This window comes from Rattus norvegicus, chromosome 18 (genome assembly GCF_021556685.1).
Source record: "Rattus norvegicus strain SHRSP/BbbUtx chromosome 18, alternate assembly SHRSP_T2T, whole genome shotgun sequence".
NCBI lineage: Eukaryota > Metazoa > Chordata > Mammalia > Rodentia > Muridae > Rattus > Rattus norvegicus.
The window spans coordinates 12,751,586-12,773,589 of NC_141551.1; the positions used below are offsets into that span (position 1 = coordinate 12,751,586).

The 22,004-nt window shown below is 44.5% G+C and overlaps 1 protein-coding gene across 1 annotated transcript in view; it reads right to left on the minus strand.

The window, feature by feature from the left end:
* The window catches only part of Garem1 (GRB2 associated regulator of MAPK1 subtype 1), a 163,884-nt gene extending 145,288 nt beyond the window's left edge, over positions 1-18,596 (minus strand). The window contains 1 exon segment of the mRNA NM_001427249.1: positions 18,107-18,596. Within this exon segment, the coding sequence (NP_001414178.1) occupies positions 18,107-18,227 (121 nt within the window). The 5' untranslated portion in view covers positions 18,228-18,596.
* Positions 18,597-22,004: the final 3,408 nt, after the last annotated feature.

The window sequence follows — 22,004 nt, forward strand, 5'->3', positions numbered from 1 at the left end:
TCCCTCTGCCAGTAACTGAAGCTATAAAAAGAACAGCATTACAGCAAGGAAAAGCCTATCTTGCTGTCTGAGGCAGAGACAGGGGAAAAAGAAGGCATTCTAGTTTTCTGAGGACTCAGCAATTTTAGTATGAATCAACATATAACTGACCTGTCCCACATTACAGCAGCGACCCCTTGCAAGGCATCGTCTTTCCTGCTGGGGTAAAAGGAACTGGCTGGGATCGTACTGCAAAATCTAAAGGCACCTTTTAAATCACTAAATGCCAGTCAGCAATTCTGGAGTCTACAAAAGCCACATTCTGTTTAAGTGATTCATTCAACCTGATGGCAGCCATTAGATAAAATTTTAAAGCTGTACCCAGCTGCTACAGAACATATAGGGTTTCGGGGTCTCAGCAGTCGTAGCTGCAGCTTAGTAAGGTTGGCCTTTTCCCACCTTTGAGCTACTCTATTCACACCTGGTCCACGTTATTCATAACTATGCTCACTTGACTTGTAATGACTCCATTCAATCCCCTATTACCATTTGTCTAGTCTTGGACTCTCGGGATGCAGACGCTTCAACATTTAAATGTAACTTCCCTAAAATACCTGTGCCTGGCTGCGGACAATCATGCCGTCTTCTTGAAGCTCCACCATCACTGATCTGGAATCATTCTTGACACATGGTGATATGACTCTTGGAAGTGTGGCAGGAGAACCAGCAACTAACAATGACACGTATCAGGGATCTGAGCTACATCATTTCCGGAGAGAGGCTTTAAGGGACCAAGGAGACCTATTCAGTCTCCTGCTTCAACAGTGTGGACGCACGGTTATGGGGACTCCAAACCTAGGGCCTACAGTGAGAGGAGGAATTGGGGGGAGGAGGGCAGGGAGTAGCCAATTTGTGAGAAATCCATAAACCACTAGTTTTTCCTTTAATTTTTATTCAGCTATTCAGAGCGCTGGGGACTGAGTGGCGCAAACGGCCATAGGCTTTATCTTTCCTTGTATCCACAGCCTAATCTTTTCTGTTTGAAAACACACACCTTCTGGAGTTGTCTTGCTAACATTCACCTGCAGCCTATTTTTTGGTCATTTCTGATACAGAACTGGCACAAAGTCAGTAATCTTGGGTCACCTTCTGCATGGCTCTCCACACCTGCTCTGGGCTACAGGCCACATGTTTTCTTCACTATATAATCCTATGGCTTCCAAATATTCTTTCTCACCCCCTGCCTTGTATTGCTATAAATGATGTTCCAAGAAAACAATCCTCATAAAAAACAAATCTAGACAGCTCTACCCTTGCAGCCCTTTCATGTTTCCCGACTACATTCTGAGACTTTTCTCTGACCTGTGTGGCTGCCTAGTCTTATAATATGCATTATTTTCAGTTTTGACACTGACACTCACCAATGCATCTAGTGTCACTTGTGTCTTGGACGTAGCTCAACATTATGGGCTACTGGTGTTGCCACAGGTGAACCCCAAATTTCAGTATGCTACAGCTCCTCGAAATCTGTTTCCAACTTGTCTATAGGGCCTCATTTCCTCTCTCAGATGCCTGTGTTTCGGTTGCTCTGAAGCTCTGTCAGGAATACAACTCTGCCTGTTCTAAACAGAGCAAAATTCTATTCATGCTTTGATGACTAGCTCACTGGTCAAATGATGCCTTCTGAATGGCTGCTCAAGAGTCCTTGGCAAAATTAACTGACCCTGAGATGAAGCATTTCCCTCTCTCTGTCTCAGGGGTAAGAGTTAACTGTTTAAGACTGCACCTAGCGGGTGGCCCTGCGAACCTCCTCTGGGTCGACTCCACCTTTGTTTATCTCTGTGCTTCCAGCTCTTGGTACTGTGTGTATCAGATAGCAATTGCAGGATCCACAGCTTATAAATGAATAGCACTGTGTAAACCGCCTACCATACTCCCACTCGCACATCCTATTGATGGATGTTAGGGTAAAGTCTATGTGCGTCTATATTTATAACTTCTATTTTTAAAAACCTTGCATTACTTAACTATGGGCCAACAGAACTTGTGTGTGAGTGTCTGAGTGCTTGAGTGTCCGGGTAGGCACAGCAGTTTTCTGGGAGTGCTATAATAAATTATTATGAACTGGATAATCTAAAGCAACAGAAATTCATTCCTTCCCCATTTTGGAGGCCAAATCCAAACTTCATTACTGAGCAGGACCATTCCTATGAGTTTTCTACCTCTGTTTCCCACCTCATCTCCCTTCTAATGGCACCAGTAAACCTGACTTACTTGGAAACTCTCCAGTTTCTGCCTCCATGGTCACACTGCCCACTGCATTCCAAATCTCACTCAGTTCTCCTTCTTTCTCTTACAAGGATGCTTACTAAGGCTTTTACAAACCTATCAGGTGGATGCCTTCATCTCATGATTGTCAATTGCATCTGCAAAGACTTTATCTAAGTGAGGGAACATAAGAAGGGATTTAGACTTAGACATATCTTTATTTGGGATGGGTTGTGCCCACTCAACTACACTGTGTGTATGTTTGTGTGTATGTTATACCACAAAAGGAATCCTTGGGCTGGTGAGAGGGCTCTGAGGGGCTGGGAGGAGCACTTGAGTGCAGGCCTGAGCACTTGAGTGTCATCCCAAGTCCTACAAGGTAGCAGGAGAGAATCATCTCCCAAGAGCTGTTCTCTGATCCTCACAAACAGATGTACACACACACACACACACACACACACACACACACACACACACACACACCTACCTTACCTAACAGTTTCCCTCTTCTTAGCTTTCTGTTACTATAAAAACACTTACTTGAAATAATTAACTTATAACAAAAGGCTATATTTGTCTACTGTCTTGGACAGTCTACTTCATTGGTTGCCCCTGTTGTTCTGGGGCCCATGCAAGGCTCCATCATGGCACAAGCATACAGCAAATAAAATCATTCAGTCTGTATCCAGAAGCAAAACAGCAGGAAAGGATCCTACAATGGCCCAGCACAGTAACTTGAAGTATTTTCATCAGGCCCTACCTTTTACAGTTTCCATGGCCTCCTGACAGCACCAAGCTGAGGCCTAGGTCTTTAAGAGGGCCTCTGGGAAACATCCCAGATCTACATCATAGCATTCCCCATTAGAGATGGATGATTCAGGGACAACGTCAACTTAGGTTATAGCTATCCTCTACTGGGGCACTCATGCCTTTGTTTCCCATGTTTCCTCTGAATACTGAAGGACTCATCAGAAAGACATCCCATAGGATGACCATAATTCATGCCATCTGGGACATTAACATCCCAGATGTAAGATGATCATTATTTTACAACAACCAAGACAGAGGAGACACCATTGTTTTAATTACGTCACACCACTAATTATAAAACATATTCTGATTAAAAACATGAACTTCAGAATTGATGAATATGTTACGTCCACTTTGGGATATGTTCCCACAACACGTGGAAAGTTCAAATAGCTTTTGATGAAATAGTGTAACTAAATCTCAATGATCCAGCAACAAAATTTCAACATTATGTTGTTTTCATCAGTACAATTTCTTCCCATACAGCTAATACAAACAGATATAATCTTAGATGGGAGGTGCCTTTAAGAATTAAGTGTGAAAAGTCAGAACCTTAGAAAACTCTAGAATATATACTTGTATGAATACAACTTCATATAACACACACACACACACATATATATATATGTATATATACATATATATATTTGACAATCATGAGATGAAAGTATCAACCTGATAGGTTTGTAAAACCATTAGTAAGCATCCTTGTAAGAATATATATATATATATATATATATATATATATATATATATATATATATATATATATCCTGTCAATATGCAGGTGAAGGCAGGTGTAATATAAGATCAGGGTCTGTTATTAGGCAGTGAAAAAAGAAGGCGGGCTGAGAATTTCAGAGACAGGACAGAGAGGGACAGAAGGACAGAGGAGATGGAGGATGAACCAGATCCACTTGGCGTTAAGGTAGCTAAGAATAGCATAGAAGGGATAGAATAATACAGGACAATTCGTCCATTGTAGGCAGACAGCTTGCATCAATATCAATTGGCTCTGAGTTCACCGTATGGGTGTTTGTGGGTTGAGAATTTAGTGATATAAATCTGACTGATAAGTTACAAGCCTCTAGAGTTTTGATTCACTGGGTTATGGGGATTTGTGACAGCTGCAGAGGACGGATTGTTGGGAAGGTACAGCGGGTTCGGAGGCAGGTGAACAGGGAAGACTGGGGCTTGCATCAGCCAATGGGAGAGAGGGAACTGTGTTACTAGAGTGTAGCCGGCGATAGCATGGATTGTTTTTTAATATTGCATGCAACATATATACATACCATACACATATATACATATATACATACTACATACACACACATACATATATACATACACACACACACACACACACACACACACACACACACACACACACATATATATATATATATATATATATATATATATATATATATATGAAAACCATTTAAAAGTCTCTAAATCCTTTGAGCTATAGCGGGAAGGGAGAGATTCTGGAATTAAGATAATTGTCTTGCCCAGACCTGCTAGAACACTGTAGAGTGAAGAATGAAGGGAGTGCACGTGTGCACGTATCATGTAATCCCAACAAACCTGGGGAGAGTCATTCACTTGGACTTCTAATCTATCATTTGGGACATCAACACTAGTCCCTGTGTAACCTATGATGGGAGGGGAAGTCTGAATTTCTGCTCGCAGCTTAGAAGTACAAATCTAGAAGGAAATAAAATGTAAGTACGTTCTATTCTACCTTCCGAAAGTTCCTCAGGGAACTCAGGGTCGAGAGTCTGCTGGAACTTTACACAAGACATAGGCAATAGACAAAGTTTCAGTCACGACTCTGAGTTCCCTTGCATCATTTATTCAGATGCTGTGAAGTTTGAAACTGAGGTATGAGGCAATGTTAACAACGATTTTGGGGTAGAGAAACAAAATGTAAGAGAAATTTAAGCCTTTAGAAATCAACAAGGGTAGGTCACTGTGGAGTCCAAGGGAGGCAGAAATATACCATTAAGAACAGTGTGCTAGCGTGGGCCCCTTGTTTGTACCAAAAATAACAGAAGCACATGCTTAACTATAGAATCTAAAAGCAAGTACAAGTTGCAACCCCCTCCTAAATTACAATTCCTCCCTCACCCCTTCTCTTACACACACACACACACACACACACACACACACACACACACACACACACACAGAGTGTGCAAACACACTCACAGTAGCTTAGTAGAGAATTTAAGACAAACTCTTCCCTGGAGAAAGCCTACTGCCAAAGCACATCTGGGTTCTGCTTCCAGATGGCATTTTACAAGTTCCTATCGCTTCCAAACCTCACCAGGGCAACCCTGCTTCAAAAGGAATTTAATTTTTCCTTGCACAAAAAACTATTGGGTCTCCCATGGCTACTGCATGAGAAGAACACATCGATACTAGAGAGACAGATCTTCTATGACTTTTCTTTAGTGAATAAAGAGATTGTTTTCAGATTTCATTAACCTTTAATGTTCTTGGAACACAGCCCAGGGAAATCTCTAAAAGACAGGTGTGGCTCAAGTGTGTTTCCCTATTGTTAAAAAGCAAAATAAATTCAACAAAGATAGTTCATATCAGTAGTAAACAGATTTTTTTTAAATAACTGGGCTCACATAACAGCAGCCTGTAAGAAAATAGAAATCTTACATCATATGCAAAAATTAATTCCAGATGGACTGAAGACAAATTTTGAAATGTTCAAATCTTCCTAAACAATCTAAAGGACTACATGCACAATCCATGTTTCCAGGTAGATATCCTTAATCAGGATTAAAAACAAAACAAGAGATTGTCTATCTAAAACATGTTAAATGGAATAATGCAAAGTTAGCAGAGCAGATAGATGTAAATAAAAATATCCCCCAGAGAATACAAACCCTATCTAGAGGAGCAGTGAGATGATGTAGTGGCCAGAGATGCTGTCCAGCTTGAGGATTTGACTCCAATGCCTAGGACCCTCTGCCCTACACATGCACATGCCTTGGTATATAAACAACACACTGGGTTAATGGGGATACAGGGTGAATAGAAAGCAAGTATGAAGAGCACACACTGGATGTTCAAGTAGACCACAGCATGGTGGTCTGAATAAGAATGCCCAATAGATAAACTTGAATGCTTGGTCACCAAAGAGTGATACCATTTGAACAGATTAGAAGGATTGGGAGGTATAGCCTTGTTGGAGGCAGTGTGTCACTGGGCACTGGGCCTTTGAGGTTTCAAAAGCCTAAACCAAGCCTAGAGTCTCTCTCTGCTTATAGATCGGGATGCAGTTCTCAGCAACTTCCCCAACACCACGCCTGCTTGCTGCCATGCTCCCTGCCATGATCATGATGAACTAAACCTCTGAAACTGTAAGCAAGCCCCCAATTAAATGCTTTCTTTTTTATAAGAGTTGCCTTGATCATGCTGTCTTTTTACAGCAACAGAACCATGACTAAGGGCTATGGACAGACAAGGTTTCAAGGGTGGGAGGGCTTGGTGTAAAGGATGAATTAGGACAGTAGATTCTACATGACACCGGCACTTATGCACACTATCTTCCTCCCCACTCTCTAGGCTCCACATTCAACTCTACATAAGATACTCAGATTACTATCTTCCAGTTAAAACAAAGAAAAACAGAGCATGGGGATGGAAGGGAGAGCAAAAGATGAAACACGGCAAGACTGGAAAGAGCTACAGCATCCACCGTGTAGTAATTGGGAGGCTCTTCCTCTGGCAATAAAAGATATTCTTTCAGCAACTGTCACCTCCACACGCTGATAGATAAAGCTGCTAATAAAGGCCTTCAGTGCTAAGTTGGCAGACTGAGACAATATCATTTCCTGTCAGTCACTGGCCTATACAGAGAGAACTGAGACAGACTCTTCCAACTGCCTTCTCCACAGACTGCATGGGAAGACATTTTGCACAGATGTTCACCAGAAGACAAATGACATTCAAGCTCTCATATTAGCTTGTCCCCATGACTTGCAGTGCTCCGTGAATTTCTATCATTCAGCCTTGAGTACCAGTGTTTAGACTCCTGGCTGTAACACTTTGAAGCAACGACAGTCTGGCTCACATAACTGGCCCAAACATCAGTCTGGGTGTGTTATTATGGACCACATGCACAAAACAATACATGCAGTATTTCTAAACTCATCATGACTATTCAACTGCAAAATCAGAGCTAACAGCTACTTAATAATAGAAGAAAAACAGAAAGAAAATTTAGAAAGTGATTAGCCCCTATGAAATTTGAGATTATCCCATAAACATCCCATAGAAACCAGTATAAAGTTATGATTTTTTTGTTATTTTGATTACAAGATCTTTACAAAAGTTTTATTAACAAAAATCTCAGGAAGTTCACACAAAAATATATTATTGAGGCTAACTTAACAGTAACCAAAGAAACATTAATACAAATGAAAAAAGGCATGCTTTTTTTTTAATTATCTAAATTAGCAAAGACTAAGAAATGACTATGACAGTCGGTGGCGTGTGAAGTGACAGTCATACTTGTCACAGTCTCAGTGTTTCCTGATGCAACTTACCAACACTCATGAACTTTTTTGGGAGGGAGCCTCAAACAATGATGTGATAAGAAACTACCAATTTAAGTACAAAAGTGTTCTCAAAGACAGCATACTCAAAGGGAGTGTCTCTCAGTAGGAAAATGGTCGAAAAACGAATGATCACTCCTAAGACAGAAGCCCATTAATCTTAGCAGTTTTGCCTTCCAGCAGTAACAAAGTAGAGTGCAGCAGAGTGTGTAGCTGACGGAGAGGCAGTTTGGTCCTGCTTTCACATTCTTACCTGCTCCTTACACTCCGTACCTGCCTAATACCAACTGTCACGTAACAGTTAATATGTCCTCTGAGTTTAAAGCCAATATTCACTCTGCCTTCTTCTATATTTTCCAAATTTCCTATGATGATGAAAATAGAAAATACTACTTTGAATACAGCTATCACACCTTTCTTTCCAAAAGGACCAGAGTAGGGAAACGCTTCTCTCAAGAGTTATACAGTTATTCCACAAGTGTATCAAGACAGGGAAAATGGGAAAACTGTGCCAGGCCAAGCAGTGGTGGCTGTGTGACCACCGTTCCTTAAAGACACAGCTCTCCCTGTGCTTTTCATACAGCTCTTTCAGCTCTAATAACAGGTTTCTTTGCTGAGGATGTAGCTGATGGGAGATTACTTACCTAACATGAATAAGCTCTAATTATCCCCACCCCCAAACAAACAAACAAACAAACAACAGACAGGCTTGTTAAATGCAGGGGAGACGTCAGGGAGCCGGGCTGTTTTAAAACCTTTCTGAGTAACAGACGTCTCTAATGGGCGTCCATCTCCTGCCATAGGTCAGACTCTCTGCCTTTGTGTTCTCCCACATCAAAGTGCCAAAGCCCTGACCAACAAGATGTCAGTGAAAGGAGGTGAGGAGCTAGGAGGAAATACCCTTTGCCCTTCTTGCTACATGGGATGCAACAGCTAGGGCTCCAGCAGCCATTCGGAACCATGAGGTCACCTTGACAGGAACAACAGCTTGAAGGAGACAGAGCAAAAAGGCGCAACAGTGTAAGTCTTAAACTCTGGTCTAGCATGTCAGCCCTGACGATATAGAGAAAGGCTTGTCCATGCTGCGTAAGTCACTCTGTGTGTGCGCGCGTAGTTCGATATGACTGAAATTAACCTTGGCTGATGTACAGTAACCAGGATAAATGAGCTTCTGAAATTTTTGCCGAACCTGTCTACTCTGGCTCCATTTTAACCGGCCAAAACACGAGACCAAAATAAACAGGGAAAAAAAAAAATAAGGGAGCCTCTTAATAAAGCTTCCTGTGACTTGTTATTTTTAAGTAGGTAATCTGAACCTTCTAGAACACTTCTATCTCACATACACGCATGTGCCTCTCTCCCAGCTAACTAAGTTGCTGTTTAACTTGGGCCTGGAGCTTAACTGATTTTGTGGGACGTTGGCCCCAAGGTAGAAATGAATGCTGAGATATCCTAAACGTGAACGCCCAGAACAGTTTGTGATGAAAGACCCACGACCATAGCAAGGACAGAAATGAAAGGGGATGGAGACCTTTGTTCCGTGGCTCTGACCATTCTTGCGGTCCACTGTGACTATAACAGAACGGTGCTCCGAAGTGAGCATCACTTGTGGAAGAAGCTGAACTAGCAGAGGTGGGCGTTCACGTGTTATGCAAGGTTTTCTCAGGGAGTTCTTTAACCTTTTTATGAATGGATGGCAGTCTCCAAGAACCAGTGCTTGTAACTGTCTACATGGTGGTACACATGATTAGAAACAGTGGTGCTACAGAAAGGGGGTGACTCTGGCCTGCTATTCTGAGTATGTAAATCTAGTCCCCTGAGTTTCATTTCTAACATCATGAAGTCTGGTATTAAAGAAGCTATCGTCTTAATAAAGGGGAAAGAAAGTGTCTGGCTGAGGAAGTTTTTCTCCAGTGAGTTAAGAAAATAAGGCAGCAGACAGTATATCTGAACTCTTCCCAGGGATCTACACAGAGACACTACTCAAACAACTGCATTCTCCTCTGTGCTGTTACTAGGCTTGAACTCAGTAACTTGCAGTGCATGGTCAGTATTACCCAGAATAACAAGTGTCTCCACAGTGCTGGGAATTCATATTGCATTGTAAATTCAACAATATGGTATTTATTAAACAAGCATTAAGCCACCAAAGCCCAAGCGGCGTTTAACCACTTCAGTCTGGGAATCGATTGAGATGCCTTGCCTGTACTTGAGAGGCAATGCATCACGGTGCTGCGAAGGGCTTCGGAGTACTTTTCCTTCCACAGAATACTCCTTCAAGGGCATAAAAGGAAACTCATTGTCTGGGATTAAGACACTACAGTCAGTCTTGTGGCTATTCTAGGAAGAGACAACTGTACCAAATTAGCAATTACAGTCTTGTAGCACATTTCAACCAAGTGGTTTGCTTTGCTTAGAAATAAAATTGCTAGTGTCCATGGTGAGACCCTGGGTGGCTGAACAGATGACTGCCTCATTGGACCTTCCTTTCTCCAAGTGATGACTAGTCTCAAAGATTCCGGCACTCTGACGCACCCACATGGGGACCGTGTGAGCGGCGTAATGACATCAAAGTTAAAATTCAAAGGCATGGACAGTGCAACATGTACAGTCACCCTCATTTTAGCATAGCACGTGGTTTATTCATCCAGCAACTTTTTATTTACCCTGAAAATAAATTGCAATTTCTTGAGAGAATTTATTTAAAATACTACAACTAACGGCTATTGCAGGCCTGTCTTAGGCCACACAGTTCTTAACACTGAAATTTGCCCATTCACTTATTAAGTGCTTACTCAGAGCTTCCTGCAGGACGGGCTCTGTGCTACGAGCTGAGACATAGTAATAACTCTGGGTTTCTTTAACCTGCAGTTGGAGAAAAGGTTCTTGTGGATTTCAGAGTAGAGGTGGGTAGGGAAGTGGGGGAGGCTTTTCATGTGAGAATATGCCAGGAAAGAGTTAATCTCCAGAAATGTAAAACCTTTTGCTATTCTTTACGAATGACGAAATATGTAAACTGTGAGTGGAAGTTACCTTTCATTTTGTACACAAGAGTTGGTGTACTAAAGACTGAGGGTCCTGCTAAGACCAGAGGGGGGTTATGAGTCTTCCACAAGCTATGGTTTAGGAAGTGAAAAGACAGATCCCTCAGGGAGAGCCAACAAAAATAAATGACTTTACAAGCTGGCCTACAAGAACTGGCTATTTTAGTAAGGCCGTCAACGAGAGAAAGAGACCCAAAATACGCCCTCTTCAACTGAGACAGAGGCTAGCAACATTCAAGCACTTCCCCAGATTCTCAATGCCGGTGTGGAAATGGATTTCATGTAAAACTTTCAAAACAGCCAGGGTACTTAAAAAACAATGACACTAAAGTGGCTGTGCCCACTCTCAACTCACGGATCTAAGGGTTTATCCCTGTCCACTGCCTAAGACAACATCCTCCCCCATCCCGAGTTCGCCATTTTCAGACATGGCCAGCACGCAGGATATATCAGAACTGGGAGAAAGTGAAAAGTATACCCTGTATGAGAGCACATGAAATGGGCTTTCTTATCATTTACCTGGCATTCAGAACTAACCACAGCCACTAAAAAAGGCCACCCATAGCCCAAACTGTGAAAAGACACCTGCAGATGTTCGAATGTCTAGCCCTTTGCTTTGGTACCACTTGGGCAGACCCACATGTGGCCCTGGTTCAGTTAAGAATCCCTCCCTGACCTTTGGTCCGGCCTCTCAGCCCAATCATGGTTCACTCACAACACTTTCTTACTGATAAAGACTTCACTCCGTTCCATAACCTGCAGATGTCTATGACACCTGTAAATCACAGAAAAAACAGGCCAAGCCACCCGGAGCATCTCCTGATTCTCGATGCCATAACACGTCACTCCAGTTCCTTCATGAGCGATACATGCAGACGCCTCCATCTGGACACATGTAAGCATCCCTATGCCAACCTTACATACACATACAAACCGTGAGGCAATACACAGGAAACGCTTATATGCTATTGCAGTATGTTGCACTAATGCCCAAAATAAGCAGGTACACAGACCGTTTCCTCCACGAGGAACAGAGCTTTTCTCAGTACTACAATTCTCACAGGGAATTGCACAGTCTGAGCCTAACGAATTAGTATTATAGGATCATTTATAGCACACATTGGAGGCGGTTATGTCTATTTTTCCTTCATGAAAAACCTACAAATGAAAGAAATGAAGAGATCTAACTGAGATCGTACAGTTACAAAACAGTAGTTACTGATTCTGACTTCAACACCATTACACACCATTGTTCTGTCCCTGGGTTTGTATATGCACCCTCTGTATTGGAAATGAACTTCCAGGGAGAAGTGAAGCCATAAAATAAGCATATATACATATGTTCTCTATGCTGTTGATTTCGCAAGGCATGCATGTGCGTGCTAACAACCCCCCCACCCATGTCAATCACAGAGCACACTTTCAGAACTTATATGAATTTCAGAGACAAAACATGGACTTAGAAGGCTCTCTGACATTTATAAGCAGGCATTACTGAGAGGCACTTGGGTTCTATATGTGAGTTCATTTCCAGAGAGAACCAACTACAGGCCAAAGACTTACTCTGAATGTGGGTGGCACTGCACTAGGGGCTGGGATCCAGCCTGAAAACAAAGGGAACCAGGAGAAAGTCATCTGGGTGTCACCGATCTTCTCCTCCTGAGTCCTGATCCGTAGGGATGAGAGCGAGCAGCTGTCAAAAGCTCTCATTTCCTCCCATGGTGACTAGCACACCTCAGACTGCGAGCCCAAATAAACCTCTCCTGCCTTAAGCCTCTTCTTTGTTGGATACCAGGCCATAGAGGTGGAGAGTGACTAATACAAAGAGGTAGGAGACTCAAGCTGTCTTCGTTACCTGTCTCCAACTTGATCGCCTTCTTCTTCTCTCCATCACTGAGGACAGCCTAGGACTTCCTTTTCCTTTTGGAAGACAAAGCCTTGAACTATTTTTTTATTATCCTATATTGGTATTCTTCAAACCTGGGTTTGTGTTCAAAGGCAAAGGCAATACTTTGTAAGGGTCCACCTTCAAAGCTACAGAATAATGCATTTCCACATTTCCTACTTCCAAAGATAATTATTGAAAGCATCACCCACTTAAGTCAAGTAACTCATACAGTATTGTTTTCTCCCAGATCTTTCTAAAATACACTGGGCGGGGACACAAAGGAAACATGGAAAGTGTTGACACAAGTTGAGGGGTGAAAGTCTCCAGCATCTGAGTGACACTTTTTGTAGCTTAGGAAATTCTGTGTGCTCTGGGGAAGGCTCAGGAATGAGCCCAGGGCCTCTGACATGCTAAGTGCTCCATCACTGAACCGCACTCCCAGCCCTGAGTTCTTTGTTTGGTAAAAGCTTTGGTGGATAAAGGGACTTGCCACAGAAGCCTGCCAAGCCTCCAAGCCCCAGAACTCACAGAGGAAGGTGAAAAGTCAGACCCAGTACTGCTAGCGCCGAACTCTGACCTCTAGTACCGTGCATACCTGTCACAAATAATACGGCCGCCTTTGTTAACATCTGGAATTTTTCAAAATCTAAAAGTCTGATGGTATAAAAAAAAGTACAAAATGCTGTATTCCAATTTGCTTTGTTTGTTTCAGAACGTGCGACAGAGTGATCAATAAAGCCATTTTGAACACTAAGGGAGACTGAGTCAGGACATTATTCTGGGTGCGAGGAGGCAGAAGCACGGATTTAAGAACATGAGGAAAAGGTACAAAGTTTTAACAGCTCAAGGACTTATTCATGCTACTTTAAAATAAAGATCGAAGGCTGGGAAAGACTCTGTGGGTAAAGGTGCCTGCTGCCAAGTCTGAGGGCCTGAGCTTGAGCTCCTAAACCCAAGAGGTGGAAGGAGAGAACCAAATTCTACAAGCTGTCCTCTGACCTCCACACTCACACTGTGGTGCAAGCATGCACACAACACACACGCACACACACATACACACACGTGCTCGCACACACAGACACACATACACACATACACGCGCACGCACACACACACATACACACATACATTCACACACATACACACACAAACATACACACATATACACACATATACACACACATACATACACACACATACACACGCACAAACATACACACATATACACACACATACACACACGTGTACACACACATACACACGCATACACATGCACACACATGCACGCACATACATACACACATACACACACATACACACACACAAATGTGATAAAAGTAATATGGAACACTGGGAATCAAATACAGATTCTACTAGAGCTTATGAAATGATATGATGATGTATCTTAAAATATCGATATTTATAATATGTTGCATATTTTTTTCATTTAAAACGAAGGAAAAGTTTTAAAGAACAAGTTTAGAACCTACTTAGGGTACTCGAGTTCTTAAAGGGAAAAGAGAGAGAGAGAGAGAGAGAGAGAGAGAGAGAGAGAGAGAGAAAGAGAGGAAGGAAGAAGGGGGGAGGGAAGAAAATTCCAAGCTTAAGACTTTTGCAAGAAGAAGTAGATGATAGCTCTCCATAGACCCAGTTTTGCTGGAGTGGAGCAGCTCTGTCCTCTTCCTGGTTCTGAATGAATTCATGGAATCTGATCCTATAAACAGTTTACAAGACTACGACTATTTAAAATACCTGACAGTCAACGAGTCAATAACTGGGGCTGGCCTCTGCTGATCACACACATCCTATCAACTCCCCAGGGAGAACAACTGCAGTCTTTTCCTTCAGAGTCTCCAGAAAGACTCGGGAGGTAAAACCTAGGAAGTCTCACCAATTTTGTATTTACCTCTCAAAGGTAAATTTCTTCACTGGAGAGCAGGTAAGATGGCCCATTGGGTAAAGGCACTTGCTGCAAAGCCAGATGACCTGAAGCCCATACCCCAGGCCCACATGGTAGCTGGAGAGAACTGACTCCCCTAGGGTGTCCTCCAACATCCACATGTACAATGTGGTATGTATGCCTGCGCGCGCACACACACACACACACACACACACACACACACACACACACACACCACCCCCCCCCAGAGAGAGAGAGATTCGCATATACATATGAATAAATAAATGTAATTTAAAATTTTCATCATAGGACATATCAAATTAAATGCATCTAATTGGCCTGGCTCATGCAAAGAATTGGAAAATTCTTCATGTACTGTCAAGCTACACTTTTTAAATACTAACTGTACAAAGAAGTTATTTGAACAGATACAACAAACGCGAGCCCCACATGCCACTTGTTTCCTTCTCTCCAACTTTTTCCCTCTGTAACCTCCCTTCTTCCCTTCCCAGCCCCTCCTTGGAGAAGCAGAAAGCCATCTAAATATGATGGATGACGCCAGCACTTAATTCCATGTCTACACCGTTTTAAAAATATTGACTTTCTGGTCCTTATGCTTTCAGAGACAGTGAGGCTATTTAGAGCAGGAGTCAGACCTGGCCCGTCCCACTCCCTTCTCTCAGGAGGAGGCAGCGCAGTCTGCACTGAGGGGCACAAAGACTGCTGGAAATCCCACTGCTCATTTCGAGTCTTTTGTTCAACCTCTGAGTCTACACCCTCCCCCCCCCCCCAAATCCTTAAAGCAGGGCTGCTAGGAGCGAAGACAACGTGTGCAACATGTGGAAACACACCTGCATGCAACAGGCAGCCGGTGAGCAAGACCCATGAATCCAACTTTCCAGTGTTCTTGGACCCTGTAAAGGCAGCCCCTCTCTACCTCCCTCTTACCATAATGTCCGTTTGGGGCTTGTTCTCTATTTCTTTCTGGTTTCCTTTAAGACAAACGATTTGGAGAATGACTACTTTTCATGTCTGTGAGTGTGTGTGCATGCATACATGTGTGTAAAATGTTCTCGTAGCATTAAATCTGGCTAAAACACACACACACACACACACACACACACACACACACACACACAAGATTAGACTTTATAGATCCTGAGAGTTTTCCTGTGGCATTTGAAAATAAGGCAGCAATGTCCTTAACGTGTCTTCAACGCTGTAGTGAGTCATGTTTGCGGGAGGAATCTATGACTTGGCTCTTTTAAAGTCTACCCAAATTGAACTGTTAAAATAACACGTGCCCTGTCCCCATTAGATTAGCAAAAACTTAGGAAGTAAACAAAGAGTCCTACTATAGTAAGGATGTGGGCCCGGTTGTATTCTCACAATGCCTATGTTTTCAGGAGTATAACCTTTGGTCTCTAGAGGAAAGGCAACTGTATCACAAGTTTTGAAGGGACGCCTGTACATTGAGCAAGCCAGGAATGCATTCTCACTCCCAAACAAACCTGTGTACAGGAATGCTCATAATCTCGGAACTTACAAATAGTAAGGAGGAGGAGGAAGAGGAAGAGGAGGAGGAGGAGCAGCAGCAGCAGCAGCAGCAGCAGCAGCAGCTTAGTGTTCATCAATAGAGGATCAGATAGATAATGTGTTATAGCTATTCCCAAGGAATATCATGCAGATGTTAAAATTAATGCTAATAAAAAGGAGGTGGGGCTGGTTAATGAAGAAATCAGGTATAAGATAGTCCTGGCTACAAGTATGAATTTAGTGTGCTGAAGTGATTCTCAAGTGGTAATCACAAGAGGAATTTACAACAAAGAACTAGAGTCACACATGGTGACCAAATTCATCCCAGGCCTTGAAAGGACAGTGTTAAGGACTTGTAGCTCACATCCTCATTTGAAAAGGAGCGTGGGGTGAGCTCAGTGCTGATGTGGATCCTTTGACTGAAAGACAGGGATAGGAAAGTGGAGAATGGAACTTTAGAAGTGATGTCTGAGGCGATACACGGCCTCTTTGCACTTGGCGGAAGCCCAGGTGATTTTCACACGGAATGCAGCAATGCTCTCTTGCCTGGTTAAGAAGTTTTGGCAGAGTTTGCAGAATGAGGGAAGGTCTGGGAATGGAAAGGTAAAGAGTCACAACCTGCCAAAACACACAATTCTTCACAGTGGAGGAGGAAGTAAAACTGTGAACACACACACACGCACACGCACACACACCCACATGCAACACACACACACACACACACACACACACACACACACACGGGTGCGCACGCACACGTCTGCATATACATACTAAAGCATGACACACTTTGCCAAGCAGAAATGCTTCAATGTGCCATCTGTCCTCCCCTGGATTCAACAGTATTACCATTGCACACTTCATTCCTAGTTCAAAGACGAGTTTATTCCCAGTGCCCACCACAACCACCGCTTCCAGCAGACAAGGGCAGCAAGAACGCCAGTGTTTTCCAGCTTCTACAAACTTTCTTACATGTTAATTCTCTTGTCGGTGTTTCTGATGTCTAATTTTACTCCACAGGCAAGAAATAAAATAGGAATTTCTTGGGGGCACTTATACATCTCAGGTGAAACACTCTTACTCTAGAAAACAAGGAATGAAGCAAGTGCCTGTCACTGGAAAAAATAACATCCTTCTACTCAGACCTATTTTGATCCGGCTTGTGTGTGGCCACAGCTCTCTGTCTATGTGCCTGCCTGCTACCGACCTGGTGCCCCACTACCCTGTACAGCAGACCAGACTTCTTCCTATCATCTGCAGTCCCATGAAGATAAACCTGATGAGGTTATAGTGCAAAAAGCCAGACGCAATTTAATCAATGTCACAACTCTCAATTCAAAGGTGTCCACTTGACTGCCACTACATATTTGCTTGCAGATGTCACAGTGCAGAATAATCTGTGCGTGTGTGGTGGTGGTGGTGGGGGATTCTTGGTTGTTTTCTCGAGGTCAGTTTCAGGAAATACTGGCATTTCTTGGTTCAAAGCTCAGATTGCAAATCAATATGTTTTAGTGGCTTAATTTTTCTTTCTAAGCTGGGAGAGCACTAAGCTAATAATTAACCTTAAACATACCATCACTTCTGCTAAAGATATTTTCTGCACACAGCCCCAAATCACTCGTTGTTGGGTTAAACAGAATAGATGAGCTGTAAAAAGAGGTCGCCAAGAAACGAGATTCTTTTCATTGGGTCACCTGGGAGCTTTTTCTCTGAAATCTGCAGCTTCTGGGTAAACACAGAGAGGGCGGGTAGGAGAGAGCACCCCAAGCAAGATACCACCCAAAGTCCAATTATTTTCGTCAGAAAGTTGCCTAAGATAACTTCAAGATTCCCAGATTGAGTAATTCTTGCGTCCAAGATTACTATCTGTAGGTTTCCACGATGTAAGGAAGGTGTCCTTATTAACTGCACTGCAAGGGTTCTGATTTGCACCTCTCCCGGCGGCGACGGCTGCTGCTGGGGAGAGTGGAGAGCAACGCGCCAGAGCTGCGGCAGCCTCTTGGGCCAACTAGACGGCTAGGGGCGAGGACAGACCCTCCAACACCCCCCACCCCCACCACCGGTCCCACCCTTCCTGGCAACCGTGCGCCCCGCAGGCACTCACCGCTGTCCAGCCGCGCGATCTGGGGCAGCCGGTAGGTGCTGACCAGCAGGTCGAGCGGCATAGCCACTGGGCTCCACTTCACATCCTTGAGGCTGCAGCCCAACGAGGGCGACGGGTCCATCTTCCCCGCCTCCTCCGGCCCCGCGCTCCGGCGCCCGCGCCACCGCTGGCTGGCTGGGGACTCCGTACTCCCGCCGCGGGCAGCCGGACAGCGAGGCACAGCGGCGGGGACGCTGGCGCCCGGCTTCAGCAGCCACACCGAGGCATGGCTGGCGCCCCGCGCCCTCAAGCCAGGAGAGCACTACAGGCGGCCCGGCTAGCTGCGGCGGCTCCCGCTCCGCCTCCGTCTCCCTTGGCCCCGGCTCTGCAATTGCGGCGGCCAGCCGCTCGCCTCCTCCTCCTCGGCCCTCTCCTAGCCTCCGCCTCGAGCACAGTGTGAGGAGGAGCCGCGGGTCCGAAGAACGCCATAGCAGCGCTCCCGGCACTGACTAATCAACAAGGTGCAAGGGACGCCTGCGCAGCCCGCCCCGGCACCGCCCCCGCGCCCGCCTCCCCTTAGGAGGCTCCGCCTTCCTGGAGCATAGGCTCCACCTCCTCAAGGAGGCCTGGCCTCTTTAACTCGGTCCCCGCCCCACGACACTAGCTCCACCCCTCTGAAGCTCGGGCTCTGCTTCCCTGGAACTCGGGCTCCACCTTCACTAGCTCCGCCTCCCTCCCAGTAGGCTCGGCTTTCCACATATCCCGCCCCTACATGACCACACCTTCTCATAGCTCCTCCTTCCCACCATAGCCACGCCCCTTCGTTAATATTCTTCAGGCCCCGCCTCTCGAAGCCCCGCCCCCTGCAGGCTCCGCCTTCGCACATTTACTGGCTAGGCGCTCTGTCTCCCTTCGAGGCGGCTCCCGGGACTGCGGTACCCGCTCTGCTGCGCTCCGCAAGCTTTGGCTCTCGCTCCCCCGTCCGACCGCTCTGGCGCCCTGCAGCCTTTCTCGGCGCGTCCTTGCTAGAGCCGGAGGTGCAGCCCTCTTCGAGGTTGGCAGTGATGAACTCTGATGTTGCCTCTGGCAGCTGCCGGTTGTCCACCTTTTAGTGACCTGGACAGGGAGAGCATGCTGGAGGCCGCTGTGGAGCCAGCCTTCTGAGGTGCTTCCCACCCAACCCCACGACCCCACAGACCAACTGGAAGTTTCTGTGACCAGCCCAAGTGTGACTGCGAGGCAGGGTGCAAAAGGGCCCGAGACACAGAAAGATGTGGAGTGTCACCGTCCAGGAGACCACCCTTCTCCTACGCACAGTGGGAAAGGGCAGGGAGGTTTTGTTCTAAGAACCAGGGATAATTCCCCTTTCCTAAACATGCTACCAGAACTTTTGAGGATGTCACAAAATGGCCCATTTTTTTGGGAGGCAGTGCTAGCATTCAACCGACAGGTTATTTTCTATAATACTGATGTCCACAGTTTTGAAATAGGGTTTGGTTGTTGCTAGCAGATCTCAGATAACAGAAGGGAGTGTGCGAGGTTCCTATTTTTCAGACACGCATCCGTCTTGTGTGTTGATTTTTTTTCACATGAAGTTAAACTATTGACATGAGCAGTTGATGAAGGGAACATGTTCCATCAATACATTTTCAGTATTCGGTGCTCGGTGCCCACGGGCCCTGAAAAGATCCCATTGCCTCGTAAAAGGTTAGCTTAAGATATATCTTCCCATAAGCAAGCTAGTGCGTGAGCTTTTGAGGAAAAACAAGAGACTTCCTCACTTCCTTCCCGGGACTCTCACTTCAGAATATTGTTTATATTATCTACTAAATTCTTCTGCTCAACTCTTTCATTCAGTGACATCATGTTAATTTTTTCAGTCGTGAAGAAAAAAAAATTACATCAGAGATATGTAAATTTCTGAGATTCACTCACAGGTTTCAGAACCATACCACATACTAATTACCAGCCATTTTTTTCTAAATATCTTAATCATATCTGAAAATAAAACCTAGACTCAAAAAAAGAAAGAGGACAGAAAATAACTCAGGTTGGGTAAGGTCAGGTGTCCTCCATTTGTCCATTAATTAGATCCTAAATCCTTATGTGATGAGCTTACTTAAAAAAAACAAATACAAAACATTGCTTTCTGTTTCTATTATTTTCCTTAAAAGCTCTCTCCCCAAAAGGACTCCTGACCTTAAGACAAGACAAAAAGTAAAAAAGATTAATATAATCGGATTTGTTTTTAAATCAATAAGGGTCTTACATTAACTTTGCTCTGATTGCTGACCTGGCAGAAAAGATTTCGTTTCCATCCTAAGTATTTAAGGGAAGAAGTTTTAACAAGCCAGTTCCTGGTAAGTTTTTCACCCAGAAGAAGTCCTTAAGAAACCTTAAGTAAGAGTAAGAAAATATCAACTGAACTGCCAATGTCCCAAATATATTTTGAGGATTATTAAACCGACACAGGGTGTGTAAAGTCACAGGAACAGGGGGTGCTACTGTTTGGATCTTAAATGAAGAAACCCTGAAACCCATGTGATGAGAGGGATGAGACAGGCTGGTCCAAAGGTAGTGGGTTTTCTCGATTGATAGTCCACACTCAGTGCAGATTGAAGTCCTGTCTATGACCACACACACACACACACACACACACACACACACACACACTACTGCACTTTTTTTTTTTTTTTGGTTCTTTTTTTCGGAGCTGGGGACCGAACCCAGGGCCTTGCGCTTCCTACACTACTGCACTTGACTAGAGATAGAGTAAGACAAAGCCCATATACCCTGGAACTCCCCTAACGTGCTTTAAATTGGGCCTGTGAGCTCACGTCAGGGTCTCTCTATCTTGGTCATGGGGGACCACAGCAGGCTGGACTTCTGCAGAATACAACACTTTGCGTTTTCATATTATCTGAGTCCAGGGTATCATTCTTCAGTGAATCACGGACCTTACAGTATGAAGGGATTTGGGGGAGCTATTCAGGGATGGTGCAGCCTGTAAAAGGTTTAGAGTGATGAGAGGTCTTTAGGCTATTTGGGATGGGGTCCTCCTGAGGAGGATAAACTGTGGAACCCTGGCTTCTTCCCCTTCTTCTCTTTTGGTTCCTAGATGTGATGAAGGGAACAATCAGCTCCACCTCAGAGGCCCCAAAGCAGAGTCAGACTCATCGTGGACCCCAACAGAAACTAAAACCGTGAGCCAACTGAGAGCAGATGCCTTTGAAGCACTCGTTATAATAAAGGAAGTCTGATTAGCACACCCGGGAAGTATACAGCAGAGTCTTTATAAACATGTTATATTTGTTTATTTAATCAGGAGGGGGGAGAGAACGAGAGCGGGGGAGAGAGCGAGAGCGGGGGAGAGAGCGAGAGCGGGGGAGAGAGAGCTAGAGCTGAGGAGAGAGGACAGCGACAGCGACAGCGACAGCGACAGCGACAGCGTATGGGTGCTGGGAACCAAACCCAGGTCCTCTGGAAGCACAGCGAGTACTCTTAACTGCCGAGCCGAGCCATCTCCCCAGGCTCATAGCATATTCTTGGATAATTATAAATATCAACTTGCCAGTGAGAGGACCCTACGGATAAAGGCATTTGCTGCTAAGCTTGATAACCTGAGTTCAGTCTCTGGGGTCCGCACGGTAGGAGGGGAGAACTGACCTCCACACACGTAACACACAAGTTTAAATACTCGAACATTGTATGTACAGAGCCCCTGAGTTCAGTCGGAGGTGTTGATCCTGTACAGAATCTCGGAAAGCGGTGGCTTCCCCTCCTGAGAAATCTGAGTTTCCATGATGGACTCGCCCCAGTCTCCTCACTGTGCACCCACTGTTTGCTTCTTCAGTTTCTGCACTATCAGCTTTGAGAGACGACAACCTTACATGTTGTTCCTCACAGTGTCCTGGAGCAC